This window comes from Felis catus, chromosome A2 (genome assembly GCF_018350175.1).
Source record: "Felis catus isolate Fca126 chromosome A2, F.catus_Fca126_mat1.0, whole genome shotgun sequence".
NCBI lineage: Eukaryota > Metazoa > Chordata > Mammalia > Carnivora > Felidae > Felis > Felis catus.
This window is the reverse complement of record NC_058369.1, coordinates 15,450,675-15,471,567: the sequence shown is the minus strand read 5'-3', so window position 1 is coordinate 15,471,567 and position 20,893 is coordinate 15,450,675. Positions and strand designations below refer to the sequence as shown.

At 57.4% G+C, this 20,893-nt stretch overlaps 1 protein-coding gene across 4 annotated transcripts in view; it reads right to left on the bottom strand.

The window, feature by feature from the left end:
• LIMD1 (LIM domain containing 1) overlaps nt 1–20,893 on the bottom strand; it is a 91,349-nt gene that overhangs the window by 59,287 nt on the left and 11,169 nt on the right. For 2 of the 4 annotated variants that reach the window (XM_003982176.5, XR_006592010.1), the window contains exon 1: nt 7,921–9,743. The exons of 1 other annotated variant lie outside the window; for it this stretch is intronic. In XM_003982176.5, the coding sequence (XP_003982225.1) occupies nt 7,921–9,319 (1,399 nt within the window). In that variant the 5' untranslated portion in view covers nt 9,320–9,743. Of the gene's footprint in view, nt 1–7,920; nt 9,837–20,893 lie in introns of those variants that run through there. One more of the 4 variants, XM_045049169.1, reaches the window with a different exon arrangement.

Below are 20,893 nucleotides of genomic sequence, written 5' to 3'. Positions count from 1 at the left end.
CGCACGTAAGATGACGGAAAAGTGCCTGGCACAGGGCAATACGCTTTAGCAAAACCATCTCAGGGCCGTAACCCCAGCTACAAATCCCTTCCCTGCTCCCTTCACACCGCAGCGGAAGGCCCTCCACTCCTCCAGCAGACGGCCACCGAGCACCCACTTTGTGGGGCCCTGACAGTGCCGGGCCCTGAGGCCACTCTCCAGTGTCCGATGACCCAGCACCACCAAGGACATCACAGGAGTCCAGGGAGGAGGCCTGGGCCACGCCAGCAAAAACAAGGTCAGCGAACCCCGCAGCCAGTGCTACTTACTGTCCCCCTAAGTTGAGGACCCCGAGTTTAATTAGAGTGAGAGCCTCAAAAGGCCTCAGGGGGGGCGACCGGTGTGACACCAGTGGCTCGCCCTCCTAGAGACCTTTCCTTCCGAATCTCACTCTCCTCAGACGCACTCTGCGGAGCAAAGGGACCTCCAGCCGAGCGAAGGCTTCTGCGTCCGGCCCAGGAGCCGAGAATGACAGCACGTGACGCGCCCCGAATCGCAGCGGGCTCTAGCCACGACCGTGCACCGGAACCTCTGCAGAAAATTGTAACGCCGATTATTCCAAGGGTGGCCGGCATGGCAGGGATTTATGGTTCCCGTTTCCACTGGATGTATTTTCCAGATCCCCTAAAACGAAAACGATTACCATTCGCCGTAGCAAACGCAAGCGTAACTTAAGACACGGAAGCGCTCTGCTTCCCCAGAGGCCCGGACGGGGCGCGGCACGCCAGGCTGGCCGGGCTCCCACCACCGCTGACAGTGCTGTGCCCGGTTACTCGGTCCGCTAAAATCCAGGCACCCGAGGGTCCCCAAAGCCACAGCCACAGCCCTTCGGGCCGGGACGAGCCCTCCGAGGTCAGCTTTGTCTCCGCGCTGAGGGAGAGCGGCGTGTCCGGTGTCCCACCCGGGGCCACTGGTAAATCAGGCGCGGGACGCCCGCTTTCCTCACTCCCCAAATTGGGCCTTTCTTGCCCAGTTCTGCGTCCTGGGGTGGGAGTCATAAGCCAAAAAACATAAAGAAATGTAACTTTAAAAAAAAACCAAAACACTCCGGCAAGAAGTGCCACATCGTAAGGTCCATTTCATGCTGTGGATTCGTTTTTTTTTTTAAGTTTTTTTTTTTTTTTAATGTTTATTTTTGAAAGAGAGAGAGAGAGAGAGCCAGGGAGGGGGCAGAGAGAGAGAGGGAGACACAGAATCCGAAGCGGGCTCCGGGCTCCCAGTTGTCAGCACAGAGCCCGACGCGGGGCTCGAACTCACGGACCGCGAGATCACGACCTGAGCCGAAGTTGGACGCTCAACCGACTGAGCCACCCAAGTGCTCCCATGCTGTCAACTATTAATGGAAAAAACAAGACATTCCTTCCTGGCCACAGAGGAATAGAGGAGAAACATACTATCCCAAAGAGGGAGGACCGCAGAGGGTCACGGCACACGCTGTGGGAAACCGAGGTCAGGGCTCGTCAGGGTTCATCAGGGCTCAGCTGGAGACCCCCTCCCTGAGTAGGGTCACAGGGGCAGGCGGCTCTGTGTGCCACAAGGGCGCCGGCTGGGGAAGTCCCTGAGGACAGGGACCCTGTGACGGAGGAGTTCCAGGAGCTTGGGGACCAGCAGCGAGGCCGGTGTGATGGGGCTGGTGAGCACAGTACGGCAGGGGAGGGCCTGAGTGTGGGCCCAATGGCTACAGTGCAAGCCGTGTGCTGTCACCGCCACTCACGTTCTTGCCTCGATCTTGTCACGCGGGTGCTCACGCGGGTGCGTTCACTTTGTGGGCACCTACCCTATGTGTATACTACACGTTCATAAAAAGCTACAAAACATATGCCTTCCTGGGGCGCCTGGGAGGCTCAGTCCGTTAAGTATCCGACTCCTGATTTCGGCTCAGGTCGTGATCTCAAGGTTCGTGGGTTCGAGCCCCACGTCGGAGCCTGCTAAGGATCCTCTCTCTCTCTTTCTCTCTCTCTCTCTCTCTCTGCCCCTACCTTGCTCATGCTCTCTCTCTCTCCCTCAAAATAAATAAGTAAACATTTTTTTCAAAATACACGTGCCTTCCTGATTTTGAGGAGGCTACCTGGTCTACTAAAGACCAGGCACGCAGGCAGGGCCATTCTCGGGAGGAGGTTGTAGGCTGGTTATAGGCTCCTGGGCAAAGGCGGGTCGGCCTCTGTGTCAGGAAGGCCCACGGGATGGGACGCCTGGGTGGCTCAGTCGGTTGAGCGGCCGACTTCGGCTCAGGTCATGATCTCACAGCTCATGAGTTCAAGACCCGCGTTGGGCTCTGTGCTGACAGCTCGGAGCCTGGAGCCTGCTTCGGATTCCGTGTCTCCTTCCCCCGCTCCTGCTCTCTGTCTCTCAAAAATAAATAAACGTTAAAAAAAAAAACAATAAAAAAAGAAAAGGAGGGTCCAGGGGAGACTGGAAAACTCAGGGCAGAGCCGGCCTCTTCTCTGTGTCCATGCGGGGCAGGGCAGGGGGGCTCCATCCATTCACTGGGTGTTGGAGACCCTACCACGATCCTCTTCTTGCCTCTGCAGCCCCTGGTGCCTGACCGAGTCTGGCAGAGCCCCTTCCCCTGCAGGGCTTCAATGGGCTTCTCTCTGACCCCCAGACCCACCACCGGGAGGGAAAGCATGGCGGCAGGGGTGGGGGGTGCTACTGATGCTCCCGCAGCAGCTGGGTGGGGAGTGAATCTGGAGGGGCCGACGAACACAGAGCTAAGAGACGGCCCGGTCCCACCAGAGGAGCCGTCAGAGCCCAAATGGGGTGGAAGCACCACCACTGACGCCTGTGTGGTCCTGAGCAAGTCCCGAGCCTCAGTTTCCCAACTGCGAACAGAGACTACCGGCGTCTGTGAAAGTCAACACAGAGCGCATACCCAACGCCAGCCGCGTCACAGGCACTCGACGGACGGTCAGTAGGATTAGACCCACGGGGCCCAAAGGTCACTGTAAAAGGGGTCTGGTCTGCCTGATGCCGGGGGCTGCGGTGGCCCCTTTGATGGGCTGCCCAGATCCCCCTTCACCGAAGGGGCTGTGGCCTGGCTGCCGGGGGTGCAGCCGGAGGGAGGCCTCGCCTGTCCTCCCCTCGGGCTCTGTCCCAGCCACAAGGGGCCGCCTCGCCCAAGGTCAAGTGCTTCCCAGGGCGGCCCACCATGGATGACTGATCTACGGGGGAGCGTGAAGGCCTGGCGATCTTGCCCCAACTCGGGACAGCTCTGAAGGGCTTCTCCAGCTCCCGAGCTCCCTGCGGGGTGGGCCCAGGCCTGTCAGGCCCGCACTGCAGCTGAAGCCCCCCTCTACCCACGCCTGCGTCCTTCCCCTCCTTCCAAGGGCACCCCCTGGGGAGCCCCCTGTCCTCTAAACTGTCTGAGTCAGCTTCCTGGGAAACCCAGGCTGTGACAGGTGGCTTATCTGTACCCTTTTTCCTTGGGAAGTGGGGAGGGAACCAGTGTGAGGAAGACAGTGGATACCATGGAGGAAGAGGCCAGGAAGAGCCAACAAAAGGGACGGTGACCTCTTCTCTTCCTCTGCCGTATAAACAGTGGTGTTAAACAGGAGCCACACTGCACCGGGCGAACCACTAACACTCTCCAAGCAGCGTCGAGAGTCCGTCCGTCCTTGCCTCTCTCCGCACGGACGGAAAGACACAAAGGGGCCACCGGGGAACACAGAAGAAAGAGCAGGGTGAAGCGGTGGCTACGACCACGTCGTACCCAGCCCACAAAGACGGCCAAGGAAAGTGCCAGAAGCGTCCTTGGAGAGGAGTTGACCAATTGCTGGAAACTGAGGTGTCTTCAGACCTACGTGTTCTCAAAGGCAACAGCAGGGATTCACGAGCCCTTCCCACAGTGTAAACGCCCAAAGGGACGCCTTTGTGAGACCCAGGAAACGGCCTAAGTAACCAACCCAAACATCTACTTTGCTTGGCTTCCGGCTGGAACCACATCCACTCTGATGGTAATGGTTACATTACCCTGAGTCTCTGGCGAGAGCCCTGTCTCGAAAGATATTCTTCTATTTGCAAATAAAAGTGCATCGTAATCGGGGCGCCTGGGTGGCGCAGTCGGTTACGCGTCCAACTTCAGCCAGGTCACGATCTCGCGGTCCGGGAGTTCGAGCCCCGCGTCGGGCTCTGGGCTGATGGCTCGGAGCCTGGAGCCTGTTTCCGATTCTGTGTCTCCCTCTCTCTCTGCCCCTCCCCTGTTCATGCTCTGTCTCTCTCTGTCCGAAAAATAAATAAACGTTGAAAAAAAAATTAAAAAAAAAAAAAAAGTGCATCGTAATGTAAGAAATGCCGCATGTGGGGCAGACACAATCTTCCAAATAACGCCAGATCTAAGGAAGGGGAGGCATCCGTGTGGTGAGCCCCTCAGCTGGTCCACACACTTCGCGCCACGGATGAAGCGGTGAGGCCTGGGAGGGAACCGGGTTTGTTCAAGGTCACGTGGCAGGGCTGGACCAAGAACTGACCGCCAGAGGCTCCGGTGAGAGACTTCCTCCTCGGCCACACGGCTGGTCACGGAAGAGCGAGTGGCACCCCAGTTGTCAAAGCAAGTGCGGGGCCCCTCCCCCCGGGTGGGGGACACTGTGGTCCCCGCGCAATCTCTGCAGACAGCAGCGAGGCAACACAGAAAGGGCCCAAGGCCCCAGCCCTGCAACCCCACCCCCCGGGGAGTTTATCCCAAAGCTGGGCCTGCGTCCTACACACGGGCCCGTCTCACACGCCACCAGAGGGGACCGTTTACGTGACCCGGGGCACGTCTCTACAGTGGTGATGCTGAGCCAACTCCACACGTGCCGATGTATGACAGCTGCCAAGATGCACGATTTCAGTGGCAAAGACAGAGAGCAGACGGACAGCACGGAGCACCATGGCTCACACACACACACACACACACACACACACACACACACACACACTCATTACACCCAGGACGCTCAACCAGAAGCCCAGGTAGGAAGCATACAAATTTTTCACTGTGCGTGTTTTTGTGCCTTTTGAATTTCCTACACACAAATGTGACGCTTCGTCCAAAAGGAAACTACGATCCCGCTTATGTGAATGATCCAGGATAGGTAAACCCATAGACACAGGACGCATATTGGCGGTTGCCGGGGGCTGGGAGGGGCAGAGAGTGAGGAGCAATTAATTGCTTCGTGGGGGGATGGGGTGTCCTTTCGGGGTGACAAAAAGGTTTTGAAAACTGAGTTGGTGTTTGGAAAACGCCGTGAATGTACCAAATGCTGCTGAACCGTGTACTTTATTTTTTAAAAAAATTTTTTTAACGTTTATTTATTTTTGAGACAGAGAGAGAGACAGAGCATGAACGGGGGAGGGGCAGAGAGAGAGGGAGACACAGAATCGGAAGCAGGCTCCAGGCTCTGAGCCATCAGCCCAGAGCCCGACGCGGGGCTCGAACTCACGGACCGCGAGATCGCGAGATCGTGACCTGAGCTGAAGTCGGACACTTAACCGACTAAGCCACCCAGGCGCCCCTGAACCGTGTACTTTAAAATGGTTAATTTTACGGTGACATTTGCCGCAATTTAAAAACAAAAACAGAAACAAGGGCAGACGAGTAAATAAGTACTGACATAAAACAGTTTTCCGCATCTGTGCTTGGGAGGCAGCTTGGCCACGCTGGTTAGAGGCATGGGCATCACGGCCGAACCGCAGGGCTCAACTGCCAGCCCCACCCGGCGTCACCCGGGAGGCCTCGGTTAAGTAATCTAACTTCCCTGGGCTTTACCGTCCTAGTTGGCGAGAGGCATAATGACAGAACCTGCTTCCCTGGGTGCTTTCAACCAGTAAATAAAATGGTAGAAGGTAAGCGTCCAGCACAGGGCGCAGCACAGACTGGCCCCAGGGCCTTTGCCCCTGCCATCTGCCCACCGAGAACGCCCTTTCCTGGGACAAATGCTGCTCCTTCAGGCCTTTCCTCAAATGCCACCTTCCTGATGGGGCGTTCCTTGACCCCCTGAGTTAAAACCGGAAACCGCCCTGCCAACACCCGCCCCGGGGTTCCATCTCCTCCTCCACCCCTGTCTCTCCCCAGGGCTTGATTACTTATTTGGTCCATCTCCTGTCTCCTTCCACTGCACCGTCTGTCCTGTTCACTATGCAGGCCAAGGCCTCGAACAGAGCACGTCCCAAGGCAGGTGATCAGTAAATACATGTTGAATGACTGGTGTTAGCGAATACCTTGATCCCGATCCGGTGTGTAAGCCTGCCTCCCTGACAAAATAAAACTGCTGTTTTGTTGTCTAACGACCTTGAAAATAAAAATTAAACCTAAGCGAGGTGCCTGGATGGCTCAGTCGGTTGAGCATCCGACTTCAGCTCAGGTCATGATCTTGCATTGGTGAGTTCGAGCCCCACGTCGGGCTCTGTGCTGACAGCTCAGAGCCCGGAGCCTGCTTCGGATTCTGTGTCTCCCTCTCTCTCTCCCGCTCTGTCTCTCTCCCTCTCCCAAAAATAAAGATTAAAAACAATTTTTTTTTTAATTAAGCATAAGTTTACATTTAAAACCCAGTGTTTCCGGCTAAGTATTATTCCCCAAGGGGGGAATCTGCAAAGGAAAAGACAGAGCAGTAAGACAGTGCCATGCGCTCTGAAACATAAACCAAAGAAGTCACCCCAGTTTCCGAGCGCCCACTGTGTCATGAGAGCTGGTCCCATGAGCCTTCAGGAGGATAAGGAGCACAGTGCACCCATGGGCCCCTGGGACCCCGTCCCTCCAGGCACCCTAGGCCAGAGCCGGTCATTCACGGAGAACAGGGCAGGCTAAAAACAGGTAGGCCTTTCCCAGTGCCCTGCCCTCCTCCGTGGGGCACAGCGGCCACCCTCACGGGACTCAGCTTCCCAAGGCTCTCAGCCCTCAGGTGGGGAAATCAAGACCCCAATTATTCAGAGCTCAAAAACGGAAGAAAAAAAAAAGACAAAAACAACCCTCGGACTCTTCTAAAAACAGGCTTTCTAGTTAGTTCTCCCATGAGACCACGACGTCGTTACCCCACAGGGCAAGACGGCTGCCTCCAAGCCCTGCACAGAGAAAAAGAAAAGGCTGAAGCCCGCAGTCTCCGAGAGTTTGAGATTCCAAAAAGAGAATAAAACAAAACCAGAAACTGTGAGTAAAAACCGGTAAGGAGCGTCTTCCACCCCACTGGGCGCCGTGGCTGTGGATGTCGCCTGGCTGCGGGGCTGGAACCTCGGGTGGGGGCTGAGTTAGGAGACACCTAGCGCACAGGTGTCCGGCCCCTTCTCCCCCACGCCCCGTCCCCCCTCCAAGTTTCAGCAGGTGTGGGGTGGGGCCCTGTATCGTTTGCATTTCTAACCAGTCCCCAAGTGAAGGGGTCCGGCTGGTCCGGGGACTACACTTTGAGAACCACGGCTCGAGAACAGTCTTCTGTGTTAGTAGTGCAACTGTGTGCGTGCACACACACACACACACACGGCCAGAGAGAGCCCCTGCCCAACCACTGGTCTTCAAATAGCCAGACCAGCCTGGCCCAGAAGCACCGGCCCCCAGACGCTTGTCCATTCAAGTCCTGCATGAGCCAGTCACTGCCAAGAGGCTCTGAGGGCGCACCCAGAACCCCTGAAATCCGACGTCCCGGCATTTCCCTTTTTTGAGAGCGGTCGTGGGCAACCCCACCCCGCTTCGCCTTTTGCACGTGCGTAATGCCTCAGCTGCAAGATCCGCTTTCTGTTCAGGGATGCTTTCAAGTTTCTGAATCAGGAGATGCAGCTGAGAGAGGAAGCCACCCCCCCCCCAAAAAAGAGTGCCACTCAAGGAGAGCGACGGCATCCCCGACAGGGAGCCCCTCCCCCAAACGCAGGGACCTTATCACCCACGGTGGGCAATGCCACCGATCTCTCACTCACCAAAGTAATCGGCCTTCGGGTGACCATCCATCTCACGCTCCAGACGCTGAGTGAGGGCTTCTAATTTCAGTTCGGCGGCTGAGGGCCCAAGCTCGGGGCCCGGGATGAGGGTCTGGCAGGGCAGCTTCACCCTGGGGGGACTGGGGCTCTCCCGGAGCCCAGGCCCCAGGCTGCCATCAGATGACCAGCCGGAGGGGCCTTCTTTACAAGATAACTCAGGCGGGGTGGACATCACCGGATGGACAAGGCTGGTGGGGCTGAGCTTGGGACCAATGCCAGGGTCTGTGCAGACAGGCTTGGGACCCAGTCCAGGGGCCGCACCCGACGGCAAACCGTCCGCGCTGGCTAGTGAGGTTGTTGGGGCGGAACTAGAAAGGTAAGACTTGGGTCCATCTTGGAACCAGGCTTGAGGGTCCACAGTGGGTTTGGGCGTGGTGCCCGATACCTCGCTCCCCACGCCCAAGTTTGTTCTGGGAAGAGCTCCTTGGCTGGGGCAGCTCTGGGCCAAGGGTGCCAAGAAAGAAGGGGTCCTGGGCTGAGTGGGCCCCCTGAGGGCCCCGTTCTCCGGGCCAGGGGAAGAAAGGCCGGGGCTCACCCGCTGGGAAGAGGCGGTAGTCCAAAGCCCGGCTGGCTTCTCACAGCCGCGGCCACCAACACCGCCATCCTGGCCGATCTCTGACGACTGGCTGGAGCTTGGGGCCAGCTGAGGCTGGTACAGGGGATGGTCCCCAGAGGGTTTGGACAGTGGTGCTTCAGTAGTCCCTGGGGTGCCAGGCCACCCACTCCCGACGCCCACCCTGATGCTGGGGGACACTCCCGGTTCATCAGCCCACTTTGGGCTCGCCAAAGAGAGGTTGTCATAATAGTCTCCGTGGGTGAGGCAGGAAGGATCCTCGCAGGGGCCGGGCTGGCGGAAAGCAGACACCTCCCAGCGTGCCAGGCTCTCCCTGGAGCCACAGTCCTGGCTGCCGTGGCTTCCGCTGCGGACATACGGCCTGGCCCTCTGGTCCTGGGGTGGATACAAGGGCTGCCCAGAGGCGACGGCGGTGGCCGTCCCAGGACCCGCTGTCGAGGCAGCGAGAGGGGGCTTGGTAGCACCATCCGGGGTCAGCTTGTGGCCCACAGCGGCATCCCGTCGGACCTGTGGGCCTGGGGGTCCCCCGCCGTTGACCGGACCTCTGCCCCCCCTGGGCAAGGTCTCCTCCTGCAGAAGCTGTTGCTGCTGCTGGCGGTGGATCTTGGCCATCTTGGTGGCAAACACCCTGCGCGTTTCCTCAAACTCAGGGTTGTTGCCTGCCCCCTTGTCCACTCGGAAGAGTCCATCCTTGGAGGCCTCGTACATGTTCAGGTCCTCAATGAATTTGCTGGCCTCCAGGCCCAGGTCGCCGTACTTATCCATGTCGCAGGCGCGAGTCAGAGCCTAGCCCAGGTGGCCGGTGTGTCGGTGAGCGCGGGGCGGGGGTGCGGGTTGTTGCAGCGGGGGCCGGGGCTCAGGTCCAGCCCAGGACAGTCAACGCCTTCCACCTGCCGGGCCTGAGAGTCATGACCCCAGGCCTGGGAGTCCGGCCGAAGTGGAGGCCTCAAGGCCGGCCGGCCCAAGTGTGCGTCCAACTCCCTTTCGCCTCGGAGGTGTCCACGTGGGGGCAGCTGGTGGCGCTTCACCGTCCCAGCTTGCCGTGCGTTCTTTTCTCCTTTTCAAATCGTAAAAGGAAAAAGAAATAGAAGAAGACAAATCCCCTCCGTAAGCAATCAAAGTCCGAAACGGGACGACGAGCGCAGCCTCTGGAGGGAGCCGGAGTGAAGCCGGCTCGGCGGGAGAGGGTGGAGGCCGCCGGACCGGCCGCGGCAGAGGCGCGGCGGCCGGAGGCGCAGGCACGTCCCGGGCGCCGGGCGCTCGCGGCTCCCCGACCGGCGCGGAGAGGGGCGCGGGGAGGGGCGCGGGGAGCGGCGCACCGGCCGGCCCGGGCCGGGCAGGAAGTCCACGGAGGCCGCGGCGGGCGGCCTATTGTCCGATGGCGGCGGCGACCGGGCGCGCGCGGGCCGGAGGGCGGCGGGACGCGGAAGTGAGCGCGCCGGACGCAGTCCCCGCCGCTCGGTGGCCGGCCGGGCGCGTCCCGGGCCGCGAGGAGGCGGAGGCGGGGGAGGCGGGGGAGGCGGCCGAGGGGCGGGGTCGGCGGCGGCGGGCGCCCCGGGGCAGGCCTGCGCCGCGCAGCGAGGCCCCGCCGCCCGCTCCCCGGCCGGGCGTTGTGGGGGGACGCGGGGCTGTGTCCCGGCTCGGGAGCGGGCACCGCGCGGGGGCTGCCCCGGCCGCCGCCGCCGCGCTCCCCCCACCCCGCGATCCGCGCGCCGCTCCCGGGCTCCGGGCCGGCCCCGCCCCTGGGCGCGCTGGGCGGGGGCCTCCGCGCCGAGACCGCTGGTGGGCGGCCTGGGCAGCCCGCGGGGGCCCGCGACGTGCGCCTCGGAGTCTGCGGGAGTCCCGAGGGCCCGCGCTCCTCGCCCCACCGTGCCTCAGTCTCCCGGGTGGGCAGTCGACCCCATGTGCCGCCCGAGACCGCCTCCGTCCGGGCCGGGCCGGCCTCCAGGCTTGCCCGGGGTGCGCGACCGGAAGCCCGGGATGTCCCCCCCCCCGGGGCTGGTCCGAAGTTCTCTTTAACAGGTGGGCAGACTCGGGCACTCAGGGGGAAGTGTCCCAGACGCCAACGTGGGAGCCCGGATCCTCTGAAAGGAGGAAAAGAAAAAAGTCACGTTGTTCCCCGGAGCGCGCGCGTTTAAGGGGCTCAGTGCAGCAATAAAAACACGTGCCCCGGTGCCTCCTTATTCCTAAGGGGATTCCTGACCCTCCCCCACCTCCAACCCTCCACCCCCACCCCCACCCCCTCCACACACACCCCCGGGTCCGCACGACTGCAGGGGCAGCGGCCCTGACTCCTGGGCGCCCCCGCCTGGCCCAGCGCTCCGGGCACCAACTCCGAGGCGACCCTGCCTGGGTGTCATTCATTTGCACAGCCAGAGTGATCCTAAGGCGAACACCAGACCAGTCACTTCCCTGCTTAAACTCGCAGTGCTTAACCCCGGAGCCTGGATTGAAATCCGCTCCCTATCAGGGCCCTCGGCCCTGGCGGACCCTGCCGCCCCCCCCCCCCCACTTGACTGGGGGGCCCCTCTGCCACTGTGTTCCCGAGGCAGGAGCTTCCTGGTGTCCGCCCAGAGCCTGACCTTGAACTTCCGTGGCTCGTCCTTCCCATCTTTGCTGAAATCACCCCCTCCTAGAGGCCTTCTTTTTCAGCACCCTCTTTTCTCATCAGATCTGATCACTATTTATGTATCTGTTTACATGCTTTTTTTTTTTTTTTTTTCTTTTTTTTGGTCATGGTCGGTGGGTTTTCCACCTCATTGAGACCTTATCTGTATACCCCGTGCATAGTACATAGTAGTACATAGTAGTATCTAATGGTTGAACATGTGAATTAGCGAATCCGTCTGCCAAAACTGACAGGGAACAAACAAGATAATCTAGGTAAAAAGTGCGCTGTATTCTGTAAACCCAAAGTGTGGTTTACCCGAGTCAGTATACTGCATGTGAGTCAGTATGCTGTAATCACCAGGAAGCTTGTTGAAAATGTAGAAATTCACGACCCCGCCCCCCCATCCAACCATCCAACCTAAAATCTTCATTTTAACAAGACTCCTGAGTGCTCTGTTTGCACAATAGTTTGAGAAGCCCTGCTGTGAAGAATTACACAGAATGAGGTATTTTTACCTTTACAAAGTCTTTCAACTTTCTTTTTTTTATCTACAAAAGTAATACATGTTTATGGTAACAACTTCGAACAATACAAAGACGCGTCAACTTTTAAATTTTTTTTTTCAACGTTTATTTTTCGGACAGAGAGAGACAGAGCATGAACAGGGGAGGGGCAGAGAGAGAGGGAGACACAGAATCGGAAGCAGGCTCCAGGCTCTGAGCCATCAGCCCAGAGCCCGACGCGGGGCTCGAACTCACGGACCGCGAGATCGTGACCTGGCTGAAGTCGGACGCTCAACCGACTGCGCCACCCAGGCGCCCCAAGACGCGTCAACTTTTAAAAAGTTGCCCATGATCCCCTGGACCAGAGAGAATTGTTAAACAATCCTTTTGTATTCAGTAAGACTTGTTAATTGATCACTGGGTTTACTCATAAGGGGAGTGATATGCTTGTGAACTTTTTAGAACAGTGATTCTCCAACTATGGCCCTGGGCCCAGCAGCAGCAGCTGCACCTGGAACCCGTCTAGACCTGTGGTTCCCAAACGTGAACACCCATCGGAATTCCTTAGGGAGCTTATTAAACACTGGTTGCTGGGACCACCAGTTTCTGATTCGACGGTTCTAGAGTGCGGCCTAACAAGCTGCATCTCTAGTTCCCAGGTGATGCTGATGGAGGTTCAGGGACCACACTTGAGAACCACTAGAGTCCCAAGTCCCAGGCTTCTGCTCTGGGCACTGTGGCAGTGGCCGTTGGTATACAGAGAGGTGAGGGCATCTATCAGAGTAGAAAGCCGCGGCCCAGCATACCTGACCCCTGAGTACCAGGAACGTAGCTGACAAAGTACCGGGAAGCCTCACACTAGAGCCACAGACACCAGCCAGGGCCTCTTGTAAATCAGTTTTCTCTTTTCATGCTAAGTTGGCAGCACCTGAGCCCATAATCCTTGGTCCCTACCCGCTCCCCCCACCCCGCTTTGCCTTGCCCGGAGTGCTCAGAAGTCACGGGTCTTACTCCCCGTCCCCCCTGCGGTTCTAGAAACTGCTACGCCATCTCCAGCATCTAAAGACACACACCTGAACCCACCATCTACGTATGTCCTCACCAGACTGGCTTGTCCCCTCCCGGTCAGTGGAGTACCTTAAACCTTTACAAAACAGCTCTTAAAGATGGCATCCCAGGGGCCATAAACCACTGGGAAGGGGTACTCGGAAGTGACGGGCACGGCCAGGAGGCCACTGGGTATTTTACTGCTGCCGTTTAACACTCCAGAGGCAGAGATGCTTTCCAAGTCTCTGCCCAACATTGAGAATCCGAGCCGTGATTATTTAACGTAGGCCGGTTTTGTCTGTTCTGTGTGCTCGGAAACATCCGTTGATTAGAATCTCAAAAATTGTGTTCAGACTTGCACATCAGTTGCTTAAAAAGCAAAATACGAAAGACCTAAATGTTTTTACCACTAAGCAGGCAGAGCATGGATGGTTTTGTTTAAGTGTTTGCTGATGATATTTTGTTGAATGAGAAATGTCCCACGTTCTATTTTACCAATAAAGCCACTCCACGGCAGCGACCGTCCCCCACGGCCCTGCCTGTATAACAGAAGCCATAATCAACACACAGCTTTCCCTGAGTCTTGAAGCTTATTTGCATGAACACGTGGGTAGAAAAAGTGCGTGCCCGTGAACACGTTGGTGAAATGCGGAATTTTCAACTTGACCTGCCCAGAATCTCAGTAACGTCTATCAGATCATATACCTTCAGCCCAGCTCCAAACCCTCGAGCAGCATCCTGAACCACGAAGAGAGTAAGACCCTCCCCTTGACCCGATGTGACCCGGCCTCTGGCCACCTCTACCTCCTAATTTCCCTCCAACCCCCCTAGGAGGCCTTGGGCCCTTTTCCAGGTGCTGAGGATAGGACAGTGAACAAAGCAGACGTGGCTGTCTGTTTGGATCTCCATCCCAGTGCGACAGGGTGGTCAGTAGAGAAAACAGATACATGCCTTGTGGAGGACATTAGAAAGTGAGGGGAGCTAATGTGAAAGATGAAATAAGGAAGAGGATGGGGCGCCATTTTGAATACAACCACCAGTGATGGCCTCACTGAACACAGACTTGAGGAAGAGCGAATGGAAGGAACCATGTTGGAGACAGACCTCTAAACAGCCCTTCTCAGGAGCTTTGTAGGGTACAAAGTGGAATAGAGGGGGAAATACCATCAAGAGAGGCTTTTTTTGAGATTTTCTTTTTCTTTCTTTCTTTCTTTCTTTCTTTCTTTCTTTCTTTCTTTCTTTCTTTCTTTCTTTCTTTCTTTCTTTCTTTCTTTCTTTCCTCTCTCCTTCTCTCTTTCTCTTCCTTCCTTCCTCTCTCCTTCTATCTTCTTTCTTTCTTTTCTTTCTTTCTTTCTTTCTTTCTTTCTTTCTTTCTTTCTTTCTTTCTTTCTTTTTCCTTCCTTCCTCTCTCCTTCTCTCTTCTTTCTTTCTCTTTTTCTTTCTTTCTTTCTTTCTTTCTTTCTTTCTTTCTTTCTTTCTTTCTTTCTTTCTTTTTTTCCTTCCTTCCTCTCTCCTTGTCTCTTCTTTCTTTTTCTCTTTCTTTCTTTCTTTCTTTCTTTCTTTCTTTCTTTCTTTCTTTCCTCTCTCCTTCTCTCTTCTTTCTTTCTCTTTCTCTTTCCCTTTCCTTCCTTCCTCTCTCCTTCTCTTCTTTCTTTCTTTCTTTCTTTCTTTCTTTCTTTCTTTCTTTCTTTCACAGAGCTAGAAAGTGTGAGCTAGGGAGAGGGGCTGAGGGCGAGAGAGAGAGAATCTCAAAAAGCCTCCATGCTCAGCATGGAGCCAGGCAAGGGCTCAATCCCATGACCCTGGAATCATGACCTGAGCTAAAATCAAGAGTCAGAGGCTCACCCGCCTGAGCCACCCATGCATCCCTAGACTTTTTTTTTTCTTTTTTTAATATGGGAAATGGTACACGTGTCTGTGCTGATGGGAATGGCCCCCTGAGGTGGGGGTTGGGGCAGGAGAATCGCTCTTGTAGGAGAGAGAGAAGGGGATTTTTGGAGTGGCACACCTGAGTAGCAGAGAGGGCCAAGCTCCACTGAAGATTTCATCCATGGAAACAGGGAGGATGTGGGCAAGAGTCAGGTAGGGAGGTATGTAAGGGGCTGGAATCTTGGGGTGGTAGGAGGCTCTTCTGATTAGTTTTCTCAGTGAAACAGGAAGTAAGAAGAGTTAGCTGAGAGTGAGGCCAGGGGAGCTGCTGTGGGGAACTGGCCATCTGGGGGACTGGGAGAGCGAAGGGCCCGGAGAAGCACCGAATTGATGGAAGCACGGAGGCTTCCCCTTCGCTCCCAACCCCCACCCTGAGATCTGGGGCATGGATTTCAATGAGGCCAGCCAGCACGGTGGCATGCTTTTCTCTGGCCAAGTTCAGTTGCACACATGTGGGTATGGAGTAGGTGGAGAGTTGGATCCAACCAGCGCTGGGTCTGCCAAGTGAGTGCAATGGAACCAGAGTGGGCAACACAGTTGCCCTAGACCCTGCCCCCCTCCCCCGAGGTCCCATATCCGTGTGATTCCCTGGCTTACAACCCTCAGGTCTGCACCCAGCGGTCCCTTCTCCAGGAAGTCCTTCTCAACTCTTCTCCATCCCTGTCCCCACCTGATGTGGCAGGGACTGTCTGTCTCCTCACTGGGATGCAAACCTCCCCAGGCTATGGGTCATTGGCCCTTCTGTTCATTGTTATGTCCCGGGAGCCTAGAACAGCACCTGGCACATGGTAGCACCCCTTCAAAATGCTTGGTAAATAAATGAAGGGGTCACATTAGAAAAGGGAGTACAGGCATTATCATCTACAGGTGGAAACAAATGATTGGACTTAACCGTGACCTAGATTTGGAGAGACAAAGAAAGGAGGCCACGTTATTACTCTTGGGACTTTGTGTGTCACTACAAACCTTCTGTAGAGCTTGGTGATCACCTTGTACAAATATTTGATCAACATCATATATCCTCTATCTTGCTAGTCAAGAGTATGGCTAGATACAGATGTATGTGTGCATGTGTATTTGAATGTGTAAAGGATATTTGATTTAATAATATCTATTTGCGAGGACGCCGACTCGGGTGTCCGACTTTGGCTCAGGTCACGGTCTCACGGTTTGTGGGTTCGAGCCCCACATCCGGCTCTGTGCTGACAGCTCAGAGCCTGGAGCCTGCTTCGGATTCTGTGTCTCTGCCCCTCCCCTGCTCATGCTCTGTCTTTCTCTGTCCTCAATAATAAATAAACGTTAAAAAAAATTAAAAAGAGTATCTGTTTGCAGAGTGCCTGGGTGGCTCAGTCGGTTGAGCGTCCAACTTCTGTTCAAGTCGTGATCTCACGGTCCGTGGGTTCGAGCCCCGCGTCGGGCTCTATGCTGACAGCTGGGAGCCTGGAGCCTGCTTTGGATTCTGTGTCTCCCTCTCTCTCTGCCCCTCCCCTGCTCATGCTCTCTCTCTCTCTCTCTCTCTCTCTCTCTGTCTCTCAAAAATAAATTTAAAAAAATTTAAAAAAGAATACGTGTTTGCATGCATGCATGCATATTTCTTATGTAGGTGTGCATACAGAATTGTTGACAAAAAGGCATTCAAAACACCCGAATCCAGGAGACTGCAGCAGGCTGTAAACGGTGCCCGGCCAGCCTGTGAATTACCAAGGGGCCCATGAGGCAAAGGGCCCCTGTTCTTTAGACAGAGCCCTGCTTATTTCGCAGTTAACTGAAAGGGCCTTTCTGTCGCTTTTGCTTGGCCACAGGGAATGTCCCTGCACACAATGCCGTGTGTGTCCCAAAGCTGGAGGGCCACTTCAGGGAGAACGCTGAAAAGAATCTTTATATTTCAGCTGAGCAGATGGATGAAGACTTAAGAGCCCAGGTTCCTCTGGGCTCTCTCCATCCCACCGGGGCCCAGAACAGGCCAGGAAACCTTGGCCCCTCCCAGTCCGCTTCCCGGAACCCTGGCGGCTCCAGCCTTGAGTTGCACTGTGGAACTGGCCCGTGGATGGAGACAAACAGATGTGACGGAGGCCTTCTCCTGGTGCTTTGTGTCGTGACCGTCTGCCCTGGAAAGCGGCCCAGGCCAGACCCAGATATCAGGACCGTGACCTTGCCGTGCGTGCGCGGCCTCCGCCAGGCTCCTGGAACCCACTCTCCACTGGCCTCAGCCCCGCGCCCAGGGCCTTGCGCCACACAGGAAGGCCCAGCTGCAGGCATGTGCCTGGCCACAGGGCCCCACGTGGCTCCCACACACCCACAGGGGAGGGGGGCTGCCCGCTGGCCCCGGCCCAACCCGCCCCGCGCCATCCGCTCTGAGAGCCCCAGAAGGTGTTCAGCGGGACACAGTGGACCGAAGCGCTTCTCTACGAATCCGCTCCGATTTCTGCTTGCTCTTTCGTATCTTTTAATAAGCGACACACGCCCGTCGCTTCAGATGCAAAAGGTGTCCATGAGCGCGGAGTGAAAAGTGTGCGCCCTCCCCCCACGGAGCACTAGCCGGCCGGGGCCCCCTCCGGAGACAGCCACCGTCACGTCACCGAAGTACACGGGCATGTCCATTTCTTTTTTGCTTGCCTTTTTGGTAACACACGACGCAAAACCGCGCTGCCCCCCGCGTTTTGGCACTTAACGATCCTCTGGGAGATCTTTTCCCGTCATTTCACTCGCAGCTGCTTGTTCCTTTCGAGGGCTGATATTTCACTCTCTGGGGAGGTCACGGGTTTTTTAACCCATCCCTTATTCACAGGCCTCCAGGCAGCTTTCACACGTTTGCTGTTACACACACCGTAGCAACGGCTGACTCACAAGCCATCTCCCACCCCTGCAAGCATCTCCGCGGGGTAAACCCACGAGGCAGGCACGTTCTCGAACACTCCACCGGGCTGCTGGAAACGACTGGTTGCCCCGGATCCCTTTCTTCGCTGACATCCCGGGAGGTCCGCCTCACTCTCCCCCCCGGTTGCCACCACGCTGGGGCCGGCGTGGGAGCCGCGCACGAGCCACGACAAGAACCGCGATCGCTCACGTGCCACGGCGCCTCCTCTGTGCCCGCTCAGCGCCACCCTCTCCGTCTACGGCTGTGACAGCTCATCGGAGAGGCTCCGTTATCCACCCCTTTGTGCTGGAGGGGAAGCTGAGGCTGCCGCCCACCACGTCCGGATGGGAACCACGCCTTCTGTTTCCAACACCACCGTGTGCCCACAAAGAGGCCGGACTGGACTGCAAACTCTGTGAGGGTGGAGATCGGGTCTGCCTCGGGTCCGCGGGCCTTGCCACGTGGAGGTCATTGGCAGGGCCAGCTTCAGGCTCCTGGCTCGGGTCTGCACCTCTTTTACGTGGGTAATAAAGGAGTGGGAAACTCCAGACGGGCAGAGGACGTGGGGACATTTGCACTACATCCAAAAGGAAAAAGTGCTGGGGCGCCTGGGTGGTTCCGTCACATCAGCGTCCAACTTCGGCTCAGGTCATGATCTCCCGGTTCGTGGGTTCAAGCCCTGCATCAGGCTTTCTGCTGACAGTGTGGAGCCTGCTTGGGATTCTCTCTCTTTCTCTTTCTCTCTGCCCCTCCCCCATTCGTGCTTTCGCTCCCTCTCTCAAAAATAAACTTAAAAAAAAAAAAAAGGTAAAAGGGCCTGGGACATCTTCATTCATCGGCGTGGTCGGGTGCAAGGCACCTCCCAGCTGGAGGGCGGCCCGGGGAGGCCCCTCGATGCTGCCGGGGGACTGGACCGAGGACCTGCGAGAGGTGACGGCCGCTCGGAGAATGTGAGCCCTGGACGCAGGAGGGAAGAATGACCTGCTTATTTTCACCTGCGTCACTTCACACAGACTTCATGCCCACTCGGCCCCCTCCTTTAAGCTTCAGCCAAAAATGCAGCCTCAAGGCCAAAGCCCTGTGTCATGCTCGGTCAATCTGGCACAAGCAATCTATGCGGAACTCAACATGGGAAATACTGGGAAATTCAAAATGCTCACTATTCTCAAAGCCTGTTAAAAAAAAAAAAATTCAGGGGCGCCTGGGTGACTCCGTCGGTTAAGCATCCGACTTCGGCTCAGGTCATGATCCCACAGTTCACGGGGTCGGGCCCCGCGTCGGGCTCTGTGCCGACAGCCCAGAGCCTGGAGCCTGCTTCGGATTCTGTGTTTCCCTCTCTCTCTGCCCTTCTCCCCCCACCCCTCTCAAAAATAAAGAGACTTCAAACAACCACCCAAAAACATGGAAAAAGCTTTGCTCCATGCCGTCCGAGAGCTGTGGACGGACCACAAGGCATAGCGGGCGTCCACGGGGCGCTCGCCACATCTGAGGGCTGCTTGGAGCCACTATTTTTTTTTTTTTCCTTGTCAAAATAAATGGGCCTTTTGTGTTGAAAAAGATTTCATGGTTTGGTTTCCTCTGAGAACAGCTGACCCTCGTTGACGTTAAAGCACCTCATCGAAACTCCCACTGCCATGGGCTGGCTGTCCTCGGGTGACCTCCACCCTAGGCAGCCCTGCAGGCCCGGGTGGGGACGGCTGCCTCCCCCCTGCACCCACCAACCACTTGGGAACTGGTCTAGGTGGGAACCCCGGGGTGCCCGGCAGGCCCCAGGATAGGCGGCAAGCTGACAGCAGGGTGAAGAGAGGACTGGGCGTCTGGAGCCTCTGGCGAGCCCTCCCCACTCCTGCTGTGGGGGGCGCGATAGCCTGGTGCCCAGATGCCACCCTCTGGACGCAGGTGCACCGAGGCCACCCGTCCCCGCTGCTCCCAGGCCCTTTCCTGCAAGATCCACCCTCCCCCTGCAACAGGTGCTTTGACGTGAGGACCCCTCTGGAAGGCAGTCTCCAGCAAGGCTCAGTCTGGGGGTTCTCCCGCCTTCCTTCATCTCCCTCCTATTTCCCCCCATAAGCCCCTCGCACATCCCATCTCAGTATTCGCGTCTCCGAGAATCCAAAAGAACACACCCGAAGCGTCTAGAAATCGATGGGAGCGCAGCAAACAGCCTGGGCGTTCACTGCCTGGAGGGTGAGGTCAGTCTTCTAGTCTCATGCCAGTGCCCGGCTGTAACTGGGGTCGTCACTCTGTCCCCTTCTGAAGAGACACGGACGCCCTCCCGAGAGGTGCATGGCAAGCCCCAGCCTGTCTCAGTCCCGTCCCCCCGGGCGACTGTGTGTCCCCGTTATGGGTACCTCGGCGGGCTGGCCGTTCCCATGTTCAAGTGCGAGGCGACAACGATACCTCACAAGGAGAAACCGAGAGCATTGGGGCGCAGCGGGCGGTTCCTGCTCTTGGCCCTGCCGACCCTAACCAGGGACTCTGGGTGCCATGAGGTCAGAGGGCAGGGAAGGGGGAGAGGAAGGAGGGTGCAGGGGTGGGGGGCAGCGGGGTCATTTTTACCATTTACCGAGAAACTGGTGCTGCCTTTTCTCAAGGGGTTGTGAAGTCCCTATCAATCGGGGGCGGGGGGTCTGCCAGACCCCTCCTCAAAGAGAGGCGTGGGGGCCGCAGAAGTGGAAACCGGGCAGGAGGTTAGAGAGAGCAGCCGGGAAAGAAGGGTGGGAGGCCCGTGCCGGGTGGCAGTGTTCCCCCCAAAAGTCACGCCCTTCCTGGAGCCGCACAGGGTGGCCTCCTTTGGAAACGGCGGTGTCTGCGGCCCGTAACTAGTGAAGGTGAGGTCGCGTGGGAGTAGGGCGGCTCCAGGGTCCCGCAGGACCCGCGTCTTGATGCAAAGAGACACAGAGACGCGGGAGGAGAAGGCCGCGTGACGCTGGGCGGAGGTCTGTGTAAGGCAGGTGCAAAAGCCAAGAAGAAGGAAGAACGCGGAGTCCCCAGGGGCTGCAGAGGCAAGGAAGGGCCCCCCTCCCCCTCCCCCCCGCCCCTCCCCCTCCCCCGCCCCGGGAGCCTCCAGGAGGGAGCAGGGCCCCCGCCCACACCTCGAGGTGGGACCTCTGGTCTCCAGAATGGTGACAGAAGAAGCTTCCGTGGCTGCCACTGCTGGGTTGCGGTACTTTCCCGGCCCCGGGCGGCCCGCGTGGCTCCCCTCCAACCAGCGCCCCCAGGAGTGGTCAGAATCCCCCGGTGACGGTGACGGTGACGGTGACGCAGATCTGGAGAAGGCGCGATGGCATTCCGCTCATTCGCTCGACCAACAGTTACGGAGCGCCGACTCGGTGCCAGGCCCCGCGCCAAGCGCTGGGGCTGCCCCGGGGAAACAAGGCGGCCGGGCCCGC